Source organism: Mastigoproctus giganteus, chromosome 2 (assembly GCF_048544385.1).
Source record: "Mastigoproctus giganteus isolate SK-2022 chromosome 2, ASM4854438v1, whole genome shotgun sequence".
NCBI lineage: Eukaryota > Metazoa > Arthropoda > Arachnida > Uropygi > Thelyphonidae > Mastigoproctus > Mastigoproctus giganteus.
In genome coordinates, this window is record NC_143576.1 from 37,718,352 (window position 1) to 37,741,198 (window position 22,847).

The 22,847-nt window shown below is 37.7% G+C and overlaps 1 protein-coding gene across 1 annotated transcript in view; it reads right to left on the minus strand.

Moving 5' to 3' along the window:
- The window catches only part of LOC150089271 (spatacsin-like), a 542,060-nt gene that overhangs the window by 273,223 nt on the left and 245,990 nt on the right, over window positions 1–22,847 (minus strand). Inside the window, exon 10 of the mRNA XM_090389930.1 lies at window positions 21,385–21,610. Coding sequence (XP_090246056.1) covers window positions 21,385–21,610 — 226 coding nt within the window. The remainder of the gene's footprint in view (window positions 1–21,384; window positions 21,611–22,847) is intronic.

Here is a 22,847-nt window from a genome sequence, read left to right on the forward strand (position 1 = left end):
GTAGAGCATGCTTTAAAAAATTACAAACCTTATATTTTTCTCTTTGTAGATTTCTGTTTGGATTGTCTGATAGACATCAAATGATTAAGACTGCTTCAAGAAAAGTACTACAGCAGACTGCATTTCTTCTGAAATCATAAATTGTAGTTTTATTTATAACAATGTCACTATTGTTCAGACTTGGCTGTCAAGAGTATTTTGAAAGCTACATCAGGAATTTAACCAGTTTTTTTTTTTTTTTTTCTCCATATGGCTGAATTTTCTCTGTCACTCAGCATTATTGATATAAGGAATATTAAAAGGCCAAGATATGTTATGTCTCAAGCATTCTTGTGCACTTGTCAGTATTCAAATTAAGGAGCACTGTTCATCAATTAATTTTATTCTTTCATAAAAGCATCTGGTAGGTTGTCACGCTGATACCGAAAGAACTGATCTGAAGAACAGCTACTTCTTTACCTTTATAATGATACTTAAAATTACTGATAATTTTTTTTTTTTTTTTTTATCAATTTGTTTCAAAAACCTTGTTTTCTAAACAGTTTAATTGGATGGCAAATTGATTTTACAAATAGAATTCTTTTCATGAAGTATATTTATAATGCATCAAGTGAAATATAATATTTAATATAATGCACCCAAAAACTCAGTTGGCAACTTGCTAACTATTTGGAGCTTGCAAACTTCAACTGACATCAGAAAACCAGCATTAGTCTTAGGAATCCACAGTATAAATTCAGCTATGTCTGCAATTTACCAAATTTGTTCATAAAGTTATAGGGCTCCTGCCATGAGCATAATAAATATTTATTGTTATAAAACCATATTCAATGAGTATGGGCTTGGTACACCCATGGTCCTGAGCTGGATATCATCATTCTTCTCTTTCTTGGTGGTTCCCTTCTACTTTAGACTCTCTCTCTCTCTCTCTTTTTCTCTCTCTCTCTCTCTCTCTCTCTCTGGAATCCCCCCCCCCCAGTGCAGCATAAGCCTCGGGCATCCTTGCACCATATGGCTATTAATAATAATAATCACATCAGAATAAAATCACATCAACAGCATTGTGTAACCTGTTGATGTGATTAACATTGCACTTAATAGACCTTTTTTTTAAGTGTCAGTATTAGTAGTGGCAAATGATGCAAGAAGGCAAGCTGATACAGCATCAGCCAAAATAAAATAAAATAAAACAAATAAATCAAAAAAAAAGTGTTTCACCAACCCATTTGCTCTAATAGTTTGTCCAGTTTTGATTGAATTTATTTAAGCTATCCACTTCAACAATAATAGATGCAAATTTGTTGAAGCAATCAACCCCCTGCTGGCCAAAGGTAAACATATGCACATCTATTTTGCAACCATCCTTCTTCAATTTGAATTTATGCCCCCTCATAAGCATAGTGTGGGCAAAGGAAAGAATCACATCAGCATTCGGCTTGCACAATCTATTTATTCACATACCTCAACAAGATCAACTCACAGGTGCCTAGTCTCCAGATGCTGCAATTTGCCAAACTGAAGCAGTTTGTGATAAGAGCACTCATTTTTCCCCTCAACAATCTCGTTACACTTCTCTGTACCCATTTCAGCAGTTCTATATCCATCGGAAAATGAAGCCTCCAGACAGATGTAGTAGTAGTGGCATGTGATGCAAGAAAGCAGTGCATGCAGAATTAGCCAAAAAAAAAAAAAAAAAAATTCACACAACCATTCCCTCTAAATGTTTGTCCAGTTCCTCCTTAAATTTATTTAACCTATCAACTTCTACAACAACAGATGAAAGCTTGTTCTAGCAATTGATCACCCACTGGATAAAGGCAAATTTCCGCACATCTATTCTACATCTGTCTTTCTTTAATTTGAATTTATGCCCCCTTAGGTTCGTAATCTGAACAAGTAGAAGAATCCCATCAGAATTCAGCGTGCTCAAATCATTCAAGGCCTTATACACCTTAATCAGATCACCCACTGGAGACTAGGCACAGGTGCCTGGTCTCCAAGCATTGCAATTTGCAGAACTTAAGCCTCTCTTGTTAAGAGGATCCCTTCAACCCCATGACCTGTCTTAAATGCTCAGAAAACTTTACATCTGACTGCACAATTACTCCCAGGTCTTTTTCATTTTCTACCACCAAAAGTTGGGAATGAGAGTAGCCTTGTGCAGGTGAAGTTTTTACGGCTGAGGAACATAGAGAAGTTTTTTTCTGTTTTATTAACTTAAATTAGCATATTAACTTATTTTCTAGAGGGTTTTTTTTTTTTAAGGAGCATTAGCAACTACGGCCATATTGTTCCAGGATATGCGGTGGTCATTCCCTGACTTTTCCGCGTCCTCCATATTTGGTGGTAATTGGCTCAAACCCAGATCTAATCAAGAAGTGTGTGCTACGCATTGCTGCTCCTTCCCACCTGGCTACGGAGGCGCCCTATTTTCTAGAGTAGCTCTATATTCCTAGTAACGATACTTAGTTTACATTTTAACGTAGATAGAGATTTTGTAGGTTATTACTTAGTATCGGTAAGGATATCCAATCCACGCGGTTTAAAAATTTTGCAGAGCCAGTGAACCAGAAGTTTTTTTAGCCATAGTTAGCCGCTTTATTGACTAATTGTTCTATTAAATTATTTTCTATAAGTAGCTTATTAACCTAGGCAAGATCCTTGATTTATTCTGAATTGAGACAGCAAGATTTTAATTAATATTTAAGTGTAACTGGCTCAAACCCAGGTCTAATCAAGAAGTGTGTGCTACGCATTGCTGCTCCTTCCCACCTGGCTACGGAGGCGCCCTATTTTCTAGAGTAGCTCTATATTCCTAGTAACGATACTTAGTTTACATTTTAACGTATATAGAGATTTTGTAGGTTATTACTTAGTATCGGTAAGGATATCCAATCCACGCGGTTTAAAAATTTTGCAGAGCCAGTGAACCAGAAGTTTTTTTAGCCATAGTTAGCCGCTTTATTGACTAATTGTTCTATTAAATTATTTTCTATAAGTAGCTTATTAACCTAGGCAAGATCCTTGATTTATTCTGAATTGAGACAGCAAGATTTTGGAAGTTAATTAATATTTAAGTGTCCGTAGATTTACAGTTCGTAACTTGCCGTTAATTGTTATACGATACAACGTTATATCCCTAACTAGCTAGAGTTAGCTTAGTATAGTATATAATATTATCAATTAATCAGTAAATTTATTAATCTTGTTGAACTTCATTGTCAATTAAATTGTAGCATTAATTAAATACATATAACGACATAGATTTTACACATGTAACATAATTAATTAAAACATACCTTGATATGGAACTTATATAAAGGAACTCCAAGATAATACTTGACACTTAAAAAATATATATGGATATATAGTGTTACAACTGCTTTGGGATACAAGTTTAGGGTTATTATTTTGTACTGAAATTGAAATTTTATTGAAATTGAATCAGAATCATGACCCAGACCAGAGCAACAAAACAAAAGACTCAAGCTAAATGGAGTGCTGTGGCTCAGGGCAGAACTGAAGGGGGGGCAGTTGCCCTCTGAATTACAGCCTTTTAAAATGCACTGCTTGCTTGATGTTTGTGGAGCAATCAGGTACAGGACATGATACTGCTAAGTGGGAAGTCTTTGTGTGCGCACGATGTAAGGAGTGTGAGGAAATGAGGCAACAACTCAGTGTTGTTATGGGTCTATATGAGAGCTTGAAAGAGGGTGGATGCCCTCAAAGGATCTAAATTGAGGGGCCCAACAAATTCTCAGCTGCACACATCAATGCCAGCGCTTGCACTTGATCATCATGCAAAACAGCAGCAACCCCCAAGGCAGAATGCACTGGTCCCAGCAGTTGTCGGTGACTCTATTGTCAGGGAAACGGGAATATGCTATGTAAAAAGGATAGGTGGAACAGGACCAGGGTATGTCTGTCAGAGGCAAAGGTTGATGACTTTGTAGAGTAGATATTGTAGAGCTTTAAAGGGAACAAAGGGTGATATTGTTGTACATGTTGGCGCTAATGATATTAAGAGTAGGAGACCGGCAGAATTAATTAACAAGTACAGGTCAATGTTGAAAAAAGTCTGGATTAGGGTTGAATTTGTAAGTGTCTACAATTCTGCCCAGACACGATAGGAGGGAGTATATGATGAGAGCCTTGTCAATCAATTTGAAGCTGGAAAGATTGTGCAAGGCACAAGGGGTAGAATTTTTTTCAGCCTGGTCTGTACTTGTTAACAGGAGACACTGCTTTTACAGGGATGGGATACACTTAAATAAAAAGGGTGCAAGAATATTTGCTGATGCTATCGAGGCAGAGTTTCGTGGGTCAGAAAACTGCTAGCTTGGGGGGGGGGGGGATACAAGGACTAATAGATTAAGAGTAACCACTGGCAGAGGTGAAAGTGATTCTTGCACTGCTTCTATTGGAATGAGAAGGAACCTGGAAAACAAGATGCAGGGTAAATCAGAGCCTTCTGGGAGTCATTGCGGTACAAGTAAACACATGGGTCGTGTTAGGGTAGCTAAGAATAGGAACAGGTGCATGTATACTTGCACCTCCAATGCTAAGAGTTTGGTAAATAGATTTGATGAATTTGAGATATTACTCAGAACATCAAAGGCAGATATTGTTTGGATATCAGGGATGTGGTGTCACACAGATATAAGGAATGCAGAACTGCAATGTATACAGGAAGGACAGACAAGATAGGAAGGGAGGAGGGGTTATACTATTAGTTAAGAAACACATAAAATCCAAGGAATTGAAGCCAGTCGACATCGCTGGACAGTGCAGTGCAGTGCCGAGTCAGTCTGGTGTGACATAAGCATTGGGAGATCAAAATTGAGAGTAGCAGTGTGTTATAGGCCTATTGACTCTGATGAGTATAATAATAAACTGTATAGGGAAATAGAGTGGGCCAGTAAATCGGAGTCTTATAATGGGGGATTTTAATTTCCCAGATATTGACTGGAATTTGTGGGTTGGTCACACACACACTAGCAAGGCTTCTGTGGATTTATTGGATGATTGTTTTCTACATCAGCATGTTTGGGAGGCAACTAGAGGCAGTAATACTCTTGATCTGATTATCAGTAGTGATTCTTCATGCATTAAGAATCTGCAGATAAAGGAACTACTAGGTGGCAGTGATCACAGCGTACTGAAGTGGGATTTACTCAAAGAGGTAACTACCATCAGGGGTAAAGGGAACGGTTTTTGCTTTCGTAAAGTTGACTACGGTGGTCTGAGACAGTATTTAAATTCTATACGATGGGACCAACTGATGATGTTACCAACAGCAAATTCAAAATGGAAAGCATTCAAAGAATTTATTTGGAAGCTACTAGGCTTTACATACCAATTAAGAAATATTTTTCAAGGTTTAGGTCTAAATGGATGTAAGATGAACTAATGAGACATGTGGCAGAGAAGAAAAATGCATGGGATACATATAAATTAATGGGTGACGTGGAAGCCTATGATAGAGATAAGCTGATCTGTAACCAAGTCACAAAGGAGATTAGGCAGGCAAAGGCAGATTATGAAAAATCGTTGGCAAAGGATGCAAAGAAAAACAACAAAGAGTTCTTTACCTATGTAAACACGAGAAGGAAAGGGATGAAACAGATTGGTCCACTGGATATTGAGGGTCAACTGTTGATGATCCTGCTCAGGAGGCTAACAAACAAAATGAGTATTTTGCATCTACATTCACCCAGGAGGAGTTATTCAGGGTGGGGAATGCCAGAGGTGAATTAAACTCTAGAAGTAAGCTGGATGATTTTGTAATAACTGAGAGGAAAGTGGAGGAGAAATTCTTGAAAATAAACATGAAAAAGAACCCGGGGTGGATGGAATCTATTCAGTTATATTAACAGAGGCAGCAAATAAAGTAAGCAAACCCTTAGCCATAATTAGGGGAGCTTCTTTGGACTCAGGGGAGGTACCCATGGACTGGAGATATGCAAATATGACCCCAATTTACAAAGGAGGATCAAAGGACAACACAAGTAATTCTATACCTGTTAGTTCAACTTCTGTTACAGGAAAATTAATGGAGGCACTGGTTAAAGAAGCACTGCAGGATCATCTACACACGACTTCAGTTATACTGAAGTCTTGTGTAGATGATCACAGCATGGTTTTGTTAAGGGAAAGTCTTGCCTGACCAATCTGAGTGAATACTATGATGTGGTCACAAAGGAACTGGATGCAGGGAATAACTTTGATATCATATATTTGGATCTTAGAAGGGCTTTTGAGACTGTTGCACATGGAAGACTGCTGCACAAATTGGAGCAGTGTGGCATTGGAGGCAAATTGCTGCTATGGATAAAGGGGTAGTTGAGGGGGAGAAGACAGAGAGTGGTAATCAATGGACACTGCTCATCGTGTACTAATGTTATTAGTGGAGTCCCTCAGGGTTCAGTATTGGGTCCATTGTGCTTTTCTGTATTTATAAATAATATTGATGATGGCATATCAAGCATAATGTCCAAGTCTGCAGACGATACAAAGGATGGCAGGGTTGTTGAGGACACTACTTATGCTATACTGGTGCAAAAGAATCTGGAAAGGTTGAGCAGATGGGCTGAGAGGTGGCAAATGAAGTTTAACATTGACAAATGTAAAGTAGTACATATGGGAAGCAGCAACCTCAGAGTGACGTATCAACTCTGTGGTACTACATAAATTCAATGGTAGAGAACGAAAAGGATCTGGGGATAATTGTGCAGGGAGATATGAAGTTTTCTGAGCACTGCAAATGGTCTGCAAGAGTAGCTCATAGTGTCTTGTCAATGATATACAGGAATGTTTCTAGCAGGGATAAGGAGGTGATTATTCCTTTATATAAGGCAATGGTCAGGCCACACCTTGAGTACTGTATACAAGTCTGGAGGCCTCATTTTAAGAAGAATGTAGAGCTGTTGAAATGAATACAGAGGAGGGCAACAAGATTAGTGAATGGAACAAAAGACTTACAAAGAAAGGCTTATATTTTGCAAATTACAGTGTCTGGAGACTAGGCACCTGTGAGGTGATCTGACTGAGGTGTATAAAACCTTTAATGGCTTGAGCATGCATCAATGCTGATGGAATTCTTCCTCTTGCTCAGAATAATTATTTGAGAGGGCATAAATTCAAATTGAGAAAAGACAAATGTAGGATAGAGGTGCAGAAGTTTGCCTCTAGCCAGTGGGTTTTTGGTTGGTGGAACAGACTTCCATCCTTTGTTGTGGAAGTTGATAGCCTAAATAAATTTAAGGCTGAGCTGGACAAGTACTTGGAACGAACGGAGGGGTGAAATGGGAGCGTGTGTTTTGTTTTGTTTTTTTTTTTTTGGCTGATGCTGCATAAGCTTGCTTTCTTGCATCATATGCCTCTACTAATACTAATGCTAATGCTAAGTGTAAGTTGGTACGTTTTTCTGGGGTTACTTCTACCCATATGCAGTACTTTGCATTTGTAAAGTTTAAACTTCAGTTGCCACTTCTCAGCCCATGTGCCCAAATTTTCTAGATCCTGTTGCAGTAGCACACTGCCGTTACTATCATTAACAACCCTGCCAACCTTTGTATAATCTGCAAACTTCGACACTAAGCCTGATATACCTTCATCTTCATAAATATACAAAACAACAGTGGACCCAACACCGAACTCTGTGAGACTCCACTAATAACATTAGTCCACGAAGAGCAGCACCCATTGATTACCACCCTCTGTCTTCTCCCACTCAACCGTCCTTTTATCCATTGTAGCAATTTACCCTTAATACCATTCTGCTCCAATTTGCGCAACACTGTCAAAAGCTTTCCTGAAATCCAAGTATATGATATAAAAATTATTTTTTGCATCCAGTTCCTTTTTAACCACATCATAATAACCAATCAAATTTGTCAGACAAGACTTTCCCTTAACAAACCCATGCTGTGTATAAATAATTGCTGCAGTCTTGTCTAGATGATCCTGCAATGCATCTTTAACCAGTGACTCCATTATTTTACCGGGAACAGAAGTTAAACTAACTGGTCTGTAATTACTCGTGTCACACTTTGATCCCACTTTGTGAATTTGGGATACATTTGCACATCTCCAGTCCGTGGGGACCTCCCCTGAGCCCAAGGATTCTCTCATAATTATGGCTAAGGGTTTGCTTACTCCTTTTCCACTTGCTTTAATATAACTGGATAGATCTCATCCACCCCAGTTGCCTTTCTTATGTTTAATTTCAACAATTTCTCCTCCGCAATGCTCTCAGTTATTACAAAATCATTAAACTCCCTGTTAGAGTTTAATAAGCTTCTGTCCTGCACTTACCTACAGTATTCTTCATTTATAAATGTAGAGCCAAAATACTTATTCAGTTTGGCAGCTATCTGAGCAGGATCATCTACAGTCAAACCATCGATATCAAGTAGAACAATCTGATTCATCCCCTTCCTTTTACAGTTTATATGCACTAGTATTCAAAGAAAGTGCATCACCTAGGAATTTCACATTTCTAACCCTTTTTTGCGATGGTATGTCACATTAATGACTAGCATCACAAATCAAACTATAAACAAAAGATATTTATTAACAGTTAAGGAAAAGCTAAGTAATATTTGACAGAGGGTCTAAAATATTTCAAAATGAGCATTTGCAAGCTTTATATTTGCATCCATTCTCTTGTTTTAGTAGACACGAGCATTATGGCTGAAATGTTATCAGAACCGCTCAATTTGCTTGAGTTTATCATTTTAAGTGTAAAACAAAATGACAAGTTCACCAGGTGCAAACTGATATTTAGTTGAATCGCCTCTGGCCCTGATGACTGCATCGACAGCAGTATGCTGTGAATGCAGTGACAAGATCCAATTTCTGAACATAATCAACTGATAGTTTGTGATTCCAAACTCGAATTATGGCTTCCTGAAGTTCACAAATCATCTTTGGTTTCTTTCTGCCAACTGCAGATTTCACACGATGCCAACAGTTCTCTATAGCAGTGGTCTCAAACTCAAAGTGCATGCGGGCTGAATGCACGATCTGAAAGCAGCTGACAGGCCGGAATTTTTTTTTAACAAAATGAGAGTGAATATATATATATATATATTGCATCGTACTTATCCCTAACGTATGGATACCACCCCTTTATAACCTGGTGTTACGCGTTTGTGTGATGTGTTGCATGTAAGTTTATAATAAGTTTGGATTAATTTATTTGTTAAATTTTTCTTCGACACATACAGAAAAAATACATATGTTTGTATATAAATAATTATAAACTTCTTTATTTCTTACTACAACTTGACACTTGATGGCGTTTCGATTCTGATATAGTTTGTAGCCTTGGAAAAAAAATTACTAGAAACTATCTTCATCACGGATTGTAGATGCTCATCGGTCAATCGGGTTCTTTTCTTAGACTTATTAATTTTCAACTGCGAGAAAAACTGTTCACATATAAATGTACTCCCAAACAAAGTGATTATTCTTAATGCAAAAATTTGTAACTGATTTAAAGATTTAAATCACACTGTAAATTAATTAGCTCCATTTGTAGATTTTCTGGTGCGTTATTCACGTTTGTTTTTAATGGTAATGAAAATAATGTAAAAATCGGACTGCAAATCATTAAAATCTTTAAATATTTCTTCAAATTCTTGTCGTAATAATGCTATTTTTCTTGCATATCCTTGAGATTTTTCATTTGAAATAATAGGGCAGGAATTAAGATGTAGGAAATGTACAAAATTTTTTGATTCCAGTTGTGTTTCCCATAATTGCAATTTAACTTTAAAAGCTTTAATACAAGCATACATGTCAGTGATAAGTTTATTCTTTCCTTGCAGCTCTTTATTGAGAATATTTAAAAGGCAGTTAAGTCAACAAGAAATGCTAAATCTGTTATCAATGTATCATTATGTAGCTCGTCAATGGTTTTATTTTTTTGTGTCATGAAAATTTTGATTTCATTTATTAAATCAAAAAAAACGTTTTAATACAGCTCCTCGACTTAACCACCTCACCTCATTATAATAAATCATTTCTCCGTACTCACTTTCAATTTCTTCAAGCAATGCAACAAATTCTCAATGATTCAGAGCTCATCCACGGATAAAGTTTACTGTTTTAGTTACTGTTTCCATAACATTATCCATCTGCAAACTTTTGACACAAAGTGCTTTTTGATGAATAATGCAATGTATAGTGCAAAAATTAACTGTAACTTTTCTTCCCTCAATTTGCCTTCCAACATTTCAAATTTTTCTTTATGATTCATTTCGTAATGGCGACGAAAATTGTATTCTTTTGGAACTGATATTCCCATATTACAAATAAAACATACAATTTTATTGCGCACAACACCACAAAAGTACATAATTTCCCATTTATCTCGAAAAACACGTCCTTCTTCGTCCACTTTTCTTTTGCCCTTTGTTAAAAACATGGTTTGCAGTTTAATCTCTTAATTAAAATAACTATTATAATTTTATTTACAACTTTAATTTAACAAGATGAATTTTCATATGAAAGCAACACTCAAAAGCTATGCACAATTCTAAACAATAGGTATATATATAATGTAGAATCTACATTAAATCAATACCTATCGTTTATCGTTAGATCTACATTGTAGACCTAACAACAAGCCTAAATAAACAGGTTTTATAAGCCATACGTTAGTTTGTCTCCATCTATATAGCAATATGAACTGCGCAGCTGTGCATCCAGCTAACCAACTAGTGACTGACTCAAGGAAAATACTGTATATACAAGAAGTACCAACTCAATACAAAAATCGGAAACACCAGAATACTGAAGCGCCACCAACTGTCGGCTGGTGAACTAAATTTACGGATTGTACCGACGTGGGAAGTTCTCCCCACCTTACTCCAGTCATGTGTCCTGGCATACAAGCATACAGTGACAAAGACAAAGCCCCAACCTATTCATTCTATCTTTTTTTCCATCAATAGCAGTCGCACACATAAGCTCAGTCCATATCTCTATGTCTCTAAAACTATAAGCACTGTATTTACAACAAATACATAACTGAAACGTATTCGCAGGCCGTGTAAAATTGCTTCAGGGGGGCAGATGCAGCCCGCAGGCCACCAGTTTGAGACCACTGCTCTATAGGATTCAGGTCTGGGCTATTTCCTGGCTAGCCAAGAGTTGTAATGGACTCTTCTTCCAACCATTTTTTCACCTGTAACAAATGTTAACACATTACTGTCAAACCTCTAATGCAGAAATGAAGCTAAATTTACTACAGAAGTGCCTACTTACCTTTTTGCCTGATGACAAGGAGCAGAGTCGTCCTGAAAGATGCAGTTATTTGGCAGGTTAAAATGGTCCTAATGGTTGGCAGCAATTTGCCTTCCAATATAGCCAGGTATCCATTGGCATTTATGGAACCTTTTAAAAACTGCAGGTGATCTACTCCGCGATACGAAATGCAACCCCGTATCATTTGGCTGGTAGGGAATTCACTGTAGACACCATACAGTCTGGATGGTGTTCTTCACCACGTCTACGGCAAATCGTTTGTCTCCAATCAGAGCCATTCAGGTTGAATTTCTTCTCATCCGAGAAAATAACTGACCTCCTCTGCTCAGAGGTCCATTTGACATGCTCCTTACACCAAATTAATTGGAGCTTTTTCATTTTTTGTGTAAGGAGGGGCTTCTTCTTAGGATGACAGGCTACAAGTCCATTTTTGTAGAGGCATCTTCTAACTGTTACTGCACTTGCTACCACTCCTGTATGTTCTTCCCATTCTCTTTTCAGCTCAGATGAAGAAGTTTTACGGTTTTTAAGGCATGAGTACTCCAAAACATGGTCCTGTTTTGGCGTAGAGACTCGTTTTCTTGAGACTAGTATTCTTGAATTTGGAGAGAAATCTACTGATAACAAGACACTCTATAAGCAATATTACAGGAAAAACATCCTTCCTCATGTAAAGCAACAATAGCACTCTTTCTTTGCAGTGTCAACTGCACGTAATTCACTATCCTGACACAAGCAAGGAATGACTGCAACTCTTTCAGAGCATGCTTTTATAGCTGAAAGTAACAGCTTATGCAATATTATTCATCACCTATGTGTGTCAATCTTATCTAAAGAAATACTGCCATATCCTTACATTATTCTGACTACAATTACAATTTTAAGGGGTGATACACTTTCTTTGAACACCACTGTAAGTAAAGAAGTTTTTAACAAATAGATATTTATTTAAAGTAGACCCAGTATAAAATAAAATAAAATAAAATATTTCAGTAGCTTTCGGAACTCGTGTCCCTTCGTCAACTGACAAATTTGAATACATTACAAGCAAAGTGTGGCACGTTACTCATTCGTCATTGTTGTAGCACGGACGTGTGCTGCCTTGCGCCAGTGATCATCCATCAATAAAACGGTTGTCTCCAGGATTGGATGTATACGCATGCCTTTCTGGCGATTTAATGCCTTAGGGTTGTTCATTATGTTTAGTGACTCTAGCCATAGGCGGTGGCGAAAGTGTCGCGCGTGGTCCACTATCTCAAAGTCGCGCTTGGGGTCAAGATCGTGGTTGGTAGCCCAAAAATGTTCTGCAAGCGCGGACTGGTCAGTTTCGGCAAGCCGGATTGCTCTGTCGTGTTCCCTGAGGCGATCCTGGAGACGTCTCGATGTCTCACCTACGTAGCAACTGTTACAGGCCCTACAGGTGATACGGTACACTACATTGCTGCGTAAGACAGGTGTGACAGGGGTCTTCACACTGGAGACAAGTGAACGTAGGTTCCTACCTGGTAATTGTACACATTTTATGTTGTAACTTCTCAGGATCTTCGAGATACGTCCTGACACTCCTGGATAGTACGGAATGTAGGCGGATGATATGCCGACTTGCTTCGGAGGTCTTGGGTTGGAAGTAAGTTCTTGTGCCTGTAACAAGCATCTGTTTAGTACATGGGATGGATAACCGCATCTGGTTAAGTCCGCCTTCACACGGGAGATCTCGTTACGTCTAATTGTGTCGGTGCTGGAATGGCTCCAGGCCCTGGAGAACAGGGTGCGGGCAGTGCTATTGAGATGGCTTGGAGCGTGGCCGGACCCGTAGTGGTGAATTGACCGCACCACATGGGTTTGCGGTATACTGAGGTCTCTAGATGTGGGCCTACGCGATGCACTAGCACGTCCAGAAACGGGAGCGAACCGTCCACCTCTGATTCTACGGTAAACTTGATGAAATTGGATAGAGAGTTGAGGTATTCTAGTAGTACCGTTTCAGAACCACGTGGTATTATGGTAAAAATATCGTCGACATATCTACACCACGTTGTAATAGGTGTAGGTGGGTTCTGGTGTATCTGCTTCTCCAGATCTTCCATGGCGATGTTAGCTACTACGGAACTGACAGGGGCACCCATAGCAGTGCCATGTACTTGTTTGTAGAGTGAGTCTTCAAAGGTGAAGATGCTGCTAGAGAGGCATAGGTTGAGGGCGGTACAGATGTCATCAGTGGATAGTGACGTCCTGGATTGGAGGCTTAAGTCGCTCTCAAGGAGCCTTCTGGCGCAGTGCACGGCCTGTTGGACGGGAATCGAGGTGAATAAAGAAACCACGTCAAATGATGCCATGACAGAGTTATCAGGGATTGAAATGTCCTTAATGGTGTTAATGAATTCACTGCTGTTTTTAACGGTGTGAGATGTATTACCTATAAGAGGCGAGAGGAGGCTCGCGATGTGTTTGGACAGTTCATACGTTGGGGCACTGCAGCAAGACACTATAGGTCTGAGAGGAATACCCGGTTTATGGATCTTTGGTAATCCGTAGAATTGCGGTAGTTGGCAGCCAGTAGCACGCAGAAGATGGTGAGTCGCGGTCGGGATCTTCTTATCTTTAAGCCATGCGTGGACACACTGAGAAAAATTCTACCTTGTGAGCCTTGCACATTCTCTCCAGGGCCAAATTGATTGATAAGGCTCTCGTCATATACTCCCTCTATCGTCTCTGGGCAGAATTGCAGACACTCAAATTTATTCAAATTTAACCCTAACTCACAGCTTTTTTTCAACATGTCATTAGTGCCAACAGGTACAGCAATATCACTTTCCGTGCCATTAAAAGATGATATCTGCTCTACAATATCAGCAACTTTTGCTTCTGGCAGACATACCCTGGTCCTTTCCACCTATCCTTTTGCATAATACATTTCCCATTTCCCCTGACAACTGAGTCACAGACAATAACTAGCTCCTGTCAGACCAGCACATACTGCCTTGATGATTGCTGCTGTTTTGCCTGGTGCACAAGAGTGAGATCTGGCATTGAGTTGGGCAGCTGAGACCTTGATTGGTCCTCATTTTAATTCCTTAGAGGACATCTACCTGACTCTTCAAACTCTCATTGATGCAATCAGAATAATGCTGAATTGATCCTAATTTCTTCACACTCTGTGCAACTAGCACACACAGGCATTTTCCATGGCTAGATCATGTCCTGTTCCAGAAAGGACAGAAAACATTTCACGTTTCGCATATTTTTTTAGACTGTTATGCATTGTAGAATCGCCCCTTCTGTTCTCTCCTGAACCACAGCACTTCCACTATTTTGGTGCACGTTGCTTTGCTGTTATAGTCGGGGGGGGGGGGGGGGGGGGGGCATGATTTCAATTTAAATACAATTTATTTAAAAATAAAAATTAATAAGATTTATAAATTTAATTGATTACTTGACAATATTATACTAAGCTAACATGCTATGTATTACATTATACCTTAAACCAGTGGTTCCCAATCTTTTGTCACTCAAGTCACAGTTTAAGTTAAAGGACAAATATTAATGGCACACCAAAATTGTGATTGCCATTGAACTCAATGGAATTTTTCCTAATCTTGCGGCACACTGGTTGGGAATCACTGCCTTATGCCATGAAGTTCAAGAAAGACATTACACTATTCCATATCAATCTAATATACTACAACAATGACAGCAAGTTTTGAACAGTACAAGGTTCTACCGAGATTAAGTAATAACCTACAAAAATCTCTATCTAAATTCAAAATAAACTAAGTAGTATAACTCAAAATATAGAGCTACTTCTAGAAAATAAATTAATATACCAATTAAGTCAATAAAACAGCCAAAATTTAAGAAAAACATTTCTGTTAGCTGGAATAGTCAGTGATAGAGTTCCTTTTCAAGTAGGTGAAAACTAAGCTAATCCGGGTTCATGAAAAAACTGAGTAAAGAATACCAACAAGGCACTACTGATATAAGCAATATTCCTAGATGGCTCTCACATTTTAAAGGAGTCTGACATCTGTATCCATTCAAGGAGCAGAAGACCAAAGTCTGATGCACTGAAGAAAACACTAAGATTTTGAATGAAACGATTCAGAAAGACAGGACAATAACCATATGCAATAACACAAACACTAGAAAGTTTAAAGAAAAGTGTATTACCCATTTAAACACATAGATTATAGAAAATGTGCTGTAAATTGAAACCCAAGCCATTAACAAGAGAAATTAAATTCTCTAGGAAGAATCTGCAAGAGCTGTTGTAGGAAAGCAATAATATTCAAGGAGATTTATTAAAAGCCTGTTAATAGGTGGTGAAACTTTGATCTTTCATTACGACTTTTAGCCTAACCACCAGTCTATCAAGCAAACACATTCATATTCCATTAGTGAATTAAAAACCTCAAAATGCCAGATAAACACAAATTTATGACCACTGAAGGCTCAATTTAGGTTAATTTTTCAGTAATAGTATTATCAAATGATATATGAAAGCAAGCTTATATGGCAATGCTCCAAAAAAAAAAAAAAAAAAACCCCTTCCTACATTAGCTGTCCATCCCCTCCAACAGTTTGTCCAGACCTTCCCTGGATTAATTCAGACTATCCCACTTCCACTTTCTGATTATTGAAACTGGTTTTCTGAAACACCAAGCAGAAGCCGGTTTCAACAACCAACTATCTGCTGGTTGAAGGTGATCTGCACATTTATCCTGTAACTATCCTTCCTGAATTTAAACTTATGCGCTACATGTGTGCAGTTTCAGTAAGGAAGGATGGCATCAGCATTTAATTTATTCAATTCATTCATAGCCCCTAAACACCTCAATCATATCTCCATGCAGGTGCCTAGTCTCCAGATAATGCAATTTTCAGAACTGAAGCCTTTCATCATAAGAGCACCCTTTTGTTCACCTCACTAATCTTGTTGCTCTTCCTCTGCACCTGCTCCAACAGATCACATCCTTTATAAATTAAGGCTTCCAGAACTTTATGAAATACTCAAGATGTGACCTAAACACTGCCTTACACAACAGGATAATCACCTCACTATCGCTGATGACAAAATTCCTGTATATCATTCGCAAGACAGATTGTTAGGAACAGCTCCTGTCCTAGAAATCCAGAACAGGAACCTATTCCTATTCCTAGCAATCTGTCTGCACTATTCAGAGAACTTGACATATAACTGGATGATTATTCCTAAGTCTTTTTCATTCTGCACTACCTGAGTGTGGCACCACCCAGGGTATGTTATTGCTGGTATTATTCTGGGATTATTGCTACCCATATACTGTGCCTTACACTTGGCAATGTTAAAACTTCAACTGCCACTTCTCAGCTGATCTGTTTAATTTTTCTAAATGATATTGCAACTTTTGTCGTGTCATTAAACACCCTGCCAACCTTTGTATTATCTGGAAACCTATTATATTATATTAAGTCTGCTATGCCTTCGTTAATATCCAATAATAAATACAGAAAACAACAATGGGACAGATGCTGAACCTTGGGGATTTCCACTAATAACAGCAGTCCAAGAAGAGCAGTGCCTAATGATAACTACACTGTTTTCTCCCACTTAACTCACCCTATATCCAGGGTAGTAACTTGTCCCTATGCCAAACTGATCCAACTTGTATTGCACAGCAGTCTTTTATGTGGAGCAGTACCAGAGGCCTTTCTGAAATCTATGTATATGATTTCAAAATTATTTTTTGAATCCAATTCCAATGTTACTGCTTCATAGTACTACCTAATCAGATTCAGAAGACAAGATCGTCCCTTAAAAAGTCCATGATGTAACTGCTATGTAACTGCATTCGCTTTAAACAGTGGCTCAATTATTTTCCCTGAAAATGAGGTCAAGCTAAGAGGTCAGTAATTAACCATGTCCTCCTTTGATCCAGACTGGAGATATGAAAATGTATCCCCAGTTCACAAAGGGGGATCGAAGGGTGACATGAGTAATTATAGACCAGTTAGTTTAACTTCTGTTCTGGGTAAAATGATGGAGTCACTGGTTAAAGATGCATTGCAGGATCATCTAGACAAGACTGCAGCAATAATTCAGACACAGCATGGGTTTGTAAAGGGAAAGTCTTGTCTGACAAATTTGATTGTATACTATAATGTGATTACAAAGGAACTGGATGCAAAAAATAATTTTGATATCATATACAGGCACTCTTCAACTTACATATCAGGTTTTTTCGTGTATGTAAGTCCATTTTGAACATAAGTTCAACTTCGGTCTTGTAGATACAAAATACATGTACAATCCATACAACGCACCAAGATTATAACCCCCAACAAACTTCATCATTTATACATTTTACGATTTGTAACTGAGTTAAATGAGGCTGAAAAAACATACAAGTACTATAAATACTGTATAGTACAGTATTTATTCAAAACTAATTTAATCTAAATGCGATACATAATTTAATTATGTTTCACCTCTCCAAAATAAAATACAGTTCATTATACGATATGTAGTAAGTGCTAGTCATTGTGATCACATTTGTGAACTGAATTTTAAATGTATTTCACGGCTATTCTAATAAGCGAAAATAGGAAAAATATTATGGAATATATAAATGATGCGTGAAAATCGGAAGAATATTTCCCACAGGTTAGCAAAATAAAAATAAATTTAAGCTTACGAACATAGCTTAATTAATAGTGTAACTAATTAATATTTCTGTTCACTGACATTTTTTTTTGTCATAAAATTTAAAACAGTAAGAAAATAAGTAATCAATAACAAAGAACATGGAACGCACAAACTGCAACTAACATGATATGCGCAAGTGAGATACAGTGTGACAACTTTACGAAGCTCAAAAATAAGAATGAAGAGAAGATTCTGAAAATTTATTTGTTTTTTATATGATTGAAGATTTCAGTGAAGGGGAACTCATTTCATTATAATACTCTAATGTAAAAATCCACAGCATTCCAGTTATCGGTATGATCGCAAATGTAATAAGATCGAGTTTACTGCCCATTTATAATTACATTGCACTAACAGAAAAGCTCAATACACCGGAAACTGCTAATTGTTTTTATTGTTTTATGGCAGTGACCTCCAGAAATCTGCTTTAGATTTCTGGATTCCTGATTTAGATATCAAGAAGGTGTTCAAAACTGACTCTTATAACCGACCATAGCAACAGCTTTGTGCTTTGTATGTAAGTAGAGGAGTGCCTGTACTTGGATTTCAGGAAGGTTTTTGATACTGTTGCACATGAAAGACTACTGTACAAATTGTAGTAGAATGGTAGTAAGGGTTGTTGTTGTTATTTGGTTTTTAGGTGCATTAGCAACTAAGGCCATATTGCTCCGGGGATATGCAGTGGTCATTCCCTGGCTTTTCTGCATCCTCCGTATTTCGTGGTGATGGGCTCGATCCCCGTTCTAATCAAGAAGCGTGTGCTACACACTGCTGCTCCTGCCCACCTGGCTATGAAGGTGACGGTATTAAGGGTAAGCTGCTACAATGATAAAAGGGTGGTTGGGTGGGAGAAGACAGAGGGTGGTAATCAATGGAAGCTGCTCTTCGTGGACTAATGTTATTAGTGGAGTCCCACAGGGTTCAGTGGGTCCACTGCTGTTTTGTATATTTATCAATGATATTGATGAAGGTATATCAGGCTTAGTATCAAAGTTTGCAGATGATACAAAGATTGGCAGGGTTGTTAATGACAGTAACGGCAGTGTCCTACTGCAACAGAATCTAGAAAATTTGGGAAGATGGGCTGAGAAGTGGAAACTGAAGTTTCACATTGACAGATGCAAATTACTGCATATGGGTAGAAGTAACCCCCGAGGAACATACCAGCTGTGAGGTACTACACTTAGGGTGGTAGAAAATGAAAAAGACCTGGGAGTAATTGTGCAGTCAGATATGAAGTTTTCTGAGCAATGCAGACAGGCTGCAGAAGCAGGTAATGGGGTTTTGTCAATGATATACAGGAATTTTGCTAGCAGGGAAAAGGAGGTGATTATCCCTTTGTATAAGGCAATGGTCAGGCCACACCTTGAGTATGCATACAGGTCTGGAGGCCTCATTTTATAAAGGATGTAGATTTGCTTGAGCGTGTACAGAGAAGGGCAACAAGATTGGTGAGGGGAAAGAAGGGATCCTCTTACCAAGAGAGGCTAAAATTCTGCAAATTGCAGTGGCTGGAAACAAGGCACCTGCAAGGTGATCTGATTAAGGTGTATAAGGCCTTGAATGGGTTGAGCACGCTGAATTCTGATGGGATTCTTCCACTTGTTCATATTACAAACCTAAGGGGGATAAATTCAAATTGAGGAAAGAGTTGCAGAATAGATGTGCGGAAATTTTACTTTAGCCAGCGGGTGGTGAATTGCTGGAACAAACTTCCATCTGTCATTGTGGAAGTTGATCGTTTCAATAAATTCAAGGAGGAACTGGAGAAACTTTTAGTCGGAATAGTTGTGTGAATTTTTTTTTTTTTTGGCTGATGCTACATAAGCTTATATACTTGCTTTCTTGCATCACATGCCTCTATTACTATTAAGCAGAGTGAGCTGAAATGGGGATATATCTTTAGTCCATAGTGGCCATTTACCAGTCTATGATAAGCTAAATATGGCTATAAAACACAAAAAGGAGAGGTTTAATATTACATCATATCACATTACACCATGATAATGCTAAGTCCCACACGGGCTGTACGACTCAGGTGAGAACAGCAAACCTAGGGACTCAGCTGAGGTTGGCGTCGTAGCAGGCTCCATACTTTTATCACAGTACATATGTGAGTTAGAAAGTATGATGGCAAAAATGTATTGATAAACAAGGTGTATGTGCACAAAATAATGTATACATGTTTCCCAATGTTTGTTTAATAAATAATATAAATTTCAACTTTATCTGTTGTCCTTATACTGCTATGGTCAGAAGCTTATGGACTAAACTTTGCAAAAGGAATATAAAAGGAACCAATTATATCATCTTTCCCATATTACGTATATTGGCAAAAAGATTTAAAAGTTTTTAAAAAGTACTGATATTCAATTGGTATTTAATTTGAATAATAATCTGGGATCATTAGCCAGAAAACAAAGATAAAAATAACTGTAGGTACTGCTGACACTTATATGGATCTGATATTTATAACATTAGTTATGTTATAAACTGGAGACAAACTGTCATTAAGTGTACAATGAAAGAACATTTAATTTTAATAAAAGGGCATGCTATCATAATTTAAATTTCAGAATCTCACATCTAATAAGTCAACGTTCGAAAGAAAGCACTGTAAATGAATTCAATTATCATTGATAAGTGAATTTATTTAGAGTGGATTTATTTACATTAATTTATTTATGGCAGGGTGATATTTGGAATGGTTTGATATTTTGCCTATTAGGTATTACAATGAAAACTCAGGGAACCTTTTAAATGCAAATAGATTTTCTAAAAGAAATATTCTGCACTTGGCAAGTGTTACAAATTAAATTTCCCATATTAAACAATGCGGTCTACTATATAAAGATGCTTTTGTCCTCTCTTTACTTTTCCTGAAGCCTTCGCTATCTGAAAATTAAAGACCTCAAAAAACCAGTCCAATTTCCAGTACTAATTATGTTTGTTTGTTGTTTGTTATTTGGAGCATTAGCAACTAATTCCATATTGCTCCGGGGATATGTGGTGGTCATTCCCTGACCTTTCCACATCCTCCTTATTTGGTGGTCACGGGCTCGAACCCCAGTCTAATCCAAGAAGCATGTGGTACGCACTGCTGCTGCTGCTCTTGCCCACCTGGCTACGGAGGTGCCATTTTCCAGTACTTTTGAATCTGTTTGTAAATCTGGTGATGGGCATACTTCCATATCAGGATTTTGTAAAATGTGTATATTTAACAAAATCCCAATATGGATTTTGATAAGGAAAAAAGATTCTTTATCATAATTATTAGTAAAATTAAATAAATTAGTTATCCATTGTATCATGGGGTAATGTGTATTTTGAAACTAATGATACTTGTTGGTAAAATTAACTGTTATATGATTCATGAAAACAAAACAAATATAATAATAGAACTAAATTTGGATGAATGTGATACTTACCTCCCAAGTTCATTCAACAGGGTCTCCTCAACATACATAAGCGTACTGTTCTTAATTGTATTTATCATTGTCCCATCTATAGGCCAATTATATGGAAATTCATCAGAATACTCTCCAATCACACTAATCCAATTTTTTATCCACTTTTTTAAATTAATTACATCTCCGTGTTCTAAGAGATGTTGCCATAATGTAAGGGGTGATATACATTTCTTCAACCATGAACCTGCCAACAATTAAAGGAAGAATTACAGTTATCAAGGAAATGAAACGAATTATTACAAAATGTAAGTTAACTTTTATCACTATACAAGTAGCCAACCCTTTGATATATGAAGTGGGAGAAGTCCTTTCAGATACATCTGTAGAAAAATTCCATATCAAGTACTAGGAAATTACATCTGTAAATTACTCTTGCAAGATGCAGTCTGATGCCATTTGGAATAACTAATGAGGTATGCAATGGTTAGCTTTCATATAGTACAGTGCACATCACAAAAAAAAAAAAAAAAATTAGATACTACTATGCAACATACACAGTCCAGTCAGTGTCCCTTCTTCAAAATACAGTGATTGAATAGAAATTCCACTGTGAAGCCACACAATATAATAACCTTTGTTTCAGGCAGTAGATAACCCACAATCACATAAGAGTTAATAGCACAAATGAGACTTAAATGGGCTTCAGCTGTCTACATCCTATGGACAGATACTACCCACTTAACTTCAATCACTAATTAAAGTGAACATGTTTTACTGGGTACAAAAGCTCCACATCCTGCAGATTCTAAACTGCACATTGCACATGATGAACAATAAATCCCACAAAGACAGCATAACTCTATTACTGCTAAGCTATTATTATGATGCTGATTTTGATTAGGCTGCATAAAAGGGTGCCTCCATAGCCAGGTGGGAAAGAGCAGCAGTGCGTAGCACACGCTTCTTGATTAGATTGGGGTTCGAGCCCATTACCACCAAATATGGAGAATGCGGAAAGGTCAGGGAATGACCACCACATATTCCCGGAGCAATATGGCCTTAGTTGCTAATGCTCCTAAAAACCAAATAAAAACATAACAGCTGCATAAAGGCAACTGTTTACAGGTAAAATGTTATAAACTGTTCATTTTATGAACAATTTAGTACACACTCATGCCCCCATTCATTTTACTCTCAATACATTTGTGATCAATCTGGTTAATTTTTTCATGCATCTCTCATTGGTAGTACAGTAGCGCTAGAGATTATCTGTGTTGAAGATTAACTGGGCTGATCAACTTGTCGTTCCTCCAGATATGACGGTCTAAGCCTTATTACCTGGGTCTCTAAAATACTGAGGGAACATATTCAGGTCTCATTTGCAAGTCTAGTGGGTCTGCCACAACCAAATCCTCTGTATGTACCGTCATGTTGGTGAGACTGTTAGTAACCCTGATTATACCCCCCATATTCAAAGTCAA